Source organism: Physella acuta, unplaced genomic scaffold, assembly GCF_028476545.2.
Source record: "Physella acuta isolate Inbredline_101_S28 unplaced genomic scaffold, ASM2847654v3 ptg000208l, whole genome shotgun sequence".
Classification (NCBI taxonomy): Eukaryota; Metazoa; Mollusca; class Gastropoda; family Physidae; genus Physella; species Physella acuta.
Window position 1 is genome coordinate 77,383 of NW_026731727.1, and position 6,000 is coordinate 83,382.

At 37.4% G+C, this 6,000-nt stretch overlaps 1 protein-coding gene across 2 annotated transcripts in view; it reads left to right on the forward strand.

Annotated features, from left to right (window-relative positions):
- The window catches only part of LOC131937360 (uncharacterized), a 28,838-nt gene extending 23,450 nt beyond the window's left edge, over nucleotides 1–5,388 (forward strand). For both annotated transcript variants that reach the window (XM_059294724.1, XM_059294723.1), the window contains exons 17-19: nucleotides 2,595–2,711; nucleotides 2,859–2,972; nucleotides 3,563–5,388. In XM_059294724.1, the coding sequence (XP_059150707.1) occupies nucleotides 2,595–2,711; nucleotides 2,859–2,972; nucleotides 3,563–3,677 (346 nt within the window). In that variant the 3' untranslated portion in view covers nucleotides 3,678–5,388. The remainder of the gene's footprint in view (nucleotides 1–2,594; nucleotides 2,712–2,858; nucleotides 2,973–3,562) is intronic.
- Nucleotides 5,389–6,000: the final 612 nt, after the last annotated feature.

A 6,000-nucleotide genomic window follows, 5' to 3' on the forward strand; every position in this document is an offset into this window, starting at 1 on the left:
AGTTGTTGCTATATAAGGGAACATGTTCCTCTCTCATACACCAGTACAGTTGTTGCTATATAAGGGAACATGTTCCTCTCTCATACACCAGTACAGTTGTTGCTATATTGGGGAACATGTTCCTCTCTCATACACCTGTACAGTTGTTGCTATATGGGGGAACATGTTCCTCTCTCATACACCAGTAGTTGTTGCTATATAAGGGAACATGTTCCTCTCTCATACACCAGTACAGTTGTTGCTATATGGGGGAACATGTTCCTCTCTCATACACCAGTACAGTTGTTGCTATATGGGGGAACATGTTCCTCTCTCATACACCAGTACAATTGTTGCTATATGGGGGAACTTGTTCCTCTCATACACCAGTACAGTTGTTGCTATATGGGGGAACATGTTCCTCTCTCATACACCAGTACAGTTGTTGCTATATGGGGGAACATGTTCCTCTCTCATACACCAGTAGTTGTTGCTATATAAGGGAACATGTTCCTCTCTCATACACCAGTACAGTTGTTGCTATATGGGGAACATGTTCCTCTCTCATACACCAGTAGTTGTTGCTATATGAGGGAACATGTTCCTCTCTCATACACCAGTAGTTGTTGCTATATGGGGAACATGTTCCTCTCTCATACACCAGTACAGTTGTTGCTATATGGGGGAACATGTTCCTCTCTCATACACCAGTACAGTTGTTGCTATATGGGGGAACTTGTTCCTCTCATACACCAGTACAGTTGTTGCTATATGGGGGAACATGTTCCTCTCATACACCAGTACAGTTGTTGCTATATGGGGGAACATGTTCCTCTCTCATACACCAGTAGTTGTTGCTATATGGGGAACATGTTCCTCTCTCATACACCAGTACAGTTGTTGCTATATGGGGGAACATGTTCCTCTCTCATACACCAGTACAGTTGTTGCTATATGGGGGAACATGTTCCTCTCTCATACACCAGTACAGTTGTTGCTATATGGGGGAACATGTTCCTCTCATACACCAGTACAGTTGTTGCTATATGGGGGAACATGTTCCTCTCTCATACACCAGTACAGTTGTTGCTATATGGGGGAACATGTTCCTCTCATACACCAGTACAGTTGTTGCTATATGAGGGAACATGTTCCTCTCTCATACACCAGTACAGTTGTTGCTATATAAGGGAACATGTTCCTCTCATACACCAATACAGTTGTTGTTATATGGGGGAACATGTTCCTCTCTCATACACCAGTACAGTTGTTGCTATATGGGGGAACATGTTCCTCTCTCATACACCAGTACAGTTGTTGCTATATGAGGGAACATGTTCCTCTCTCATACACCAGTACAGTTGTTGCTATATGGGGGAACATGTTCCTCTCATACACCAGTACAGTTGTTGCTATAAGGGGGAACATGTTCCTCTCTCATACACCAGTAGTTGTTGCTATATGGGGAACATGTTCCTCTCTCATACACCAGTACAATTGTTGCTATATGGGGGAACTTGTTCCTCTCATACACCAGTACAGTTGTTGCTATATGGGGGAACATGTTCCTCTCTCATACACCAGTACAATTGTTGCTATATGGGGGAACTTGTTCCTCTCTCATACACCAGTAGTTGTTGCTATATAAGGGAACATGTTCCTCTCATACACCAGTACAGTTGTTGCTATATGGGGGAACTTGTTCCTCTCATACACCAGTACAGTTGTTGCTATATTGGGGAACATGTTCCTCTCTCATACACCAGTACAGTTGTTGCTATATGGGGGAACATGTTCCTCTCTCATACACCAGTAGTTGTTGCTATATGGGGAACATGTTCCTCTCTCATACACCAGTACAGTTGTAGCTATATGGGGGAACATGTTCCTCTCTCATACATCAGTACAATTGTTGCTATATGGGGGAACATGTTCCTCTCTCGTACACCAGTACAGTTGTTGCTATATGGGGGAACATGTTCCTCTCATACACCAGTACAGTTGTTGCTATATGGGGGAACATGTTCCTCTCATACACCAGTACAGTTGTTGCTATATGGGGGAACATGTTCCTCTCTCATACACCAGTACAGTTGTTGCTATATGGGGGAACATGTTCCTCTCATACACCAGTACAGTTGTTGCTATATGGGGGAACATGTTCCTCTCTCATACACCAGTACAGTTGTTGCTATATGAAGGAACATGTTCCTCTCTCATACACCAGTACAGTTGTTGCTATATGGGGGAACATGTTCCTCTCTCATACACCAGTACAGTTGTTGCTATATGGGGGAACATGTTCCTCTCTCATACACCAGTACAGTTGTTGCTATATGGGGGAACATGTTCCTCTCATACACCAGTACAGTTGTTGCTATATGCGGAACATGTTCCTCTCTCATACAACAATTTTCCTAAATTTCCCTCATACTCCTAATATTTTGCTTTCACAATGAGAGAAAAAAAAACATGTAACTTGTGACATGTTCCTCTTGAGTAGATCAGAACATTTGTTCTTGCAAATTTCCTCCACTTGTCACAACCCAATTTTTCAAACCTTTAAACTTTGACAAACTTGTCATAAACTAGTGGTCACCATCTCTTGACCCCAGGGTACTAGATGTGTGTGGATGTAATGGAGTCAGTGACCAGGGCGTGGTCAGTCTAGCCAAGAATTGTGACCGCTTGACCAGTCTGGACATCAGCTCAACAAGATGTACCAATGTCAGGTAACCTGTCAGATCATCTTGGCACATCATCAGGCCATTGTCACTTGTATCAGACCATTGTCACTTGTATCAGACCATTGTGATCTAGCCTTCAGACAAGTGTAGCCTTGTGCCCCCCCCCCCCCCCCCCCAACCTCTGTGTTCCAGTGTAAGTCAGCTGGCCGCCAACAGCTGTAGCAGATGGCTGGAGACCCTCAAGCTAAGCTTCATGTCCGGCCTGTCAGAGACTTGTCTGGTCAATCTCATTGGTCAGTGCCCAAGGTATGGTACTCTCTTCTTTGTTGCTTTTTTTTTAGCTCTCCAAGTCTAGTATAGCAGGTGTGCTATAATTTGAGAATAATTGAACACAATGCTTGCTTAAATTGAAAATAATTGAACACAATGCTTGCTTAAATTGAAAATAATTGAACACAATGCTTGCTTAAATTGAAAATAATTTAACACAATGCTTGCTTAAATTGAAAATAATTTAACACAATGCTTGCTTAAATTGAAAATAATTTAACACAATGCTTGCTTAAATTGAAAATAATTGAACACAATGCTTGCTTAAATTGAAAATAATTTAACACAATGCTTGCTTAAATTGAAAATAATTTAACACAATGCTTGCTTAAATTGAAAATAATTTAACACAATGCTTGCTAAATTTGAAAATAATTGAACACAATGCTTGCTTAAATTGAAAATAATTTAACACAATGCTTGCTAAATTTGAGATAATTTAAAATTGAGATGTTGGAAACAGCTCACAGCTAATTTGGAAAATGTTTTGATCTAAGAAAACATTACAATATTAGGATATTAAACACCACGACATACAAACATTCAAACCTTTTTGTACATCCTAGGTTAAAGCTGCTCCATTTATTTGGCTGTTCATCTTTAAAAAATCTGGCCAGGCTGCGTGAGCGCAACCCAAAACTATGCATAGAGGGGGACATGTCCAGAAGTTTGTTGTCCTAACTCACCTGGAGGCTACTGACTGGGTGGCTCAGTTATATTATTGTTTGGTTTGTGAATGTCCTGATGTGAAATTGTTGAATGTCCTAGTGTGAAATTGTTGACTATCCTGATGTGAAATTGTTGACTATCCTGATGTGAAATTGTTGACTATCCTGATGTGAAATTGTTGAATGCCCTGATGTGAAATGGTTGAATGTCCTGATGTGAAATTGTTGACTATCCTGATGTGAAATTGTTGAATGCCCTGATGTGAAATTGTTGAATGCCCTGATGTGAAATTGTTGAATGCCCTGATGTGAAATGGTTGAACGTCCTGATGTGAAATTATTGAATGTCCTGAGCTATTGTGTATAAAACGTCCCTCAATGATCTCAATGTATAGACAAGCCTGCTGTTGTATTTGTTGTGGTCCTAAAATCTGCATATAAAATGTGATATAACAATGAATGTGATATAGAAAGTGAGAGCCTGTAATCTAGTCACTTCTTGATCTGCCTACAACAGTGTTTGGATTGTTTATTTTTCATGTAATTATCTTGACTTTTATTCCCTGCTGTTTCAGAAAAAAATCTTTTTAAATTAGATGTATGCTTGTTAAGGTGGCACCTGTTTATACAAAATAAATTATTTTTACGGTGATTGGTAATTTTTATTTAAATTTAATCTAATATTGATATTGGTATATAACATTTGTATTAAATCTTTAGCTTTGATTGGCAACAAAAATATTTTTATAATTAGGCCTATTAGATTTGTATAATGTTTATTAAACATGAATATTTTTATAATTAGGCCTATTAGATTTGTATAATGTTTATTAAACATGAATATTTTTATAATTAGGCCTATTAGATTTGTATAATGTTTATTAAACATGTTTTTTGTTGAGCTTTTACCCTGAGCACAAATATATTGTCTGCTGAATGCTAGTTAGTTTGATACTATTTAAAGACTGAAGAGTGCTGCTTCAGAAATCAGATTTAAAGACTGAAGAGTGCTGCTTCAGATATCAGATTTAAAGACTGAAGAGTGCTGCTTCAGATATCAGATTTAAAGACTGAAGAGTGCTGATTCAGAAATGTCTTATATTATTATATTTTATATCTCCATGTGTGCCAATAAACCACCAGCAAAGTAGATTTGAGAAAAAAAATTTATTCAACATTAAATGAGGATTATTTTTTTCTATTCATATTTTTGTTTTTGCCTGTTTAATGGGATTTTTCAAATCCAGTTTGTGTTTCTGCCGAGCCAAGTGGGATTTGGGTGTGTCAGTCACACCCCCGGCCAGGTTATAGTCTTATAGTTCATGTAAATACAATTATTGGCCTCCAATCATCAAGTCTATTTATAGTTTCAGAATTTTTTATTTTGTGTGAAAAAAAACTTTTTTAAGTTCACCCAGATCTATTGAGTACCCAACATTAATTGTAGAATTTTCGAATCCACCTTCAGCTAGGAGATCTCAAAATTTGTTGTTTTTTTCTCTTTACTGGACTAAGTGTAGAACATTGAGTTTTAAAAGTAGGACTAGACTCAACATCTGCTGACACTAATAATGATCATTGCTGTGATGATGGTTCAACAAAATTAGGATGCAAATTGTTGCCAAAGAATTTTTTTAATTTAATATCTCTTTGAAATCAGTATTTATTGATTGCTCTAACTGTAATTTTGATGTAAAGACAGGGATTAATAAATCAATTATTTTATTGAAGTGCGACCTTTGCTTTTTGTTTAATTTAGGGATTACAGTTTTATTAATAATGTGTCTCTGTTTTATTTACATATCTTCCCCCAATACCTTACACTTGACTTGACACACCTTACACTTGACACACCTTACACTTGACACACCTTACACTTGACTTGACACACCTTACACTTGACACACCTTACACTTGACATACCTTACACTTGACATACCTTACACTTGACACACCTTACACTTGACATACCTTTCACTTGACACACCTTACACTTGACACACCTTACACACACACCTACTCTTGACACATTATATGCCCTACTTAACACAATATATTTATTATATTATGATATTCCTTTTGACAAAGTAGTAGAATATTAGATCTCTAGATCCACGGGCTAGCAAAAAAAATTGTATTTTGTAAATGTTGGGAAAAATAAATAAAAAATTGTGTTTGTCAAATGAAACGCTAACGCCCTAAAACTAAAATCTTCATTGCTGTACAAACAAAGCCTTAGAAAGAATTGTCCATTTAAACTTTCAATGAGGATTTCATTTTTAAGGACTTTTTTTTTAAAGAAAAAAAAAAGAACCGTCAATACCGCGGAAACAATT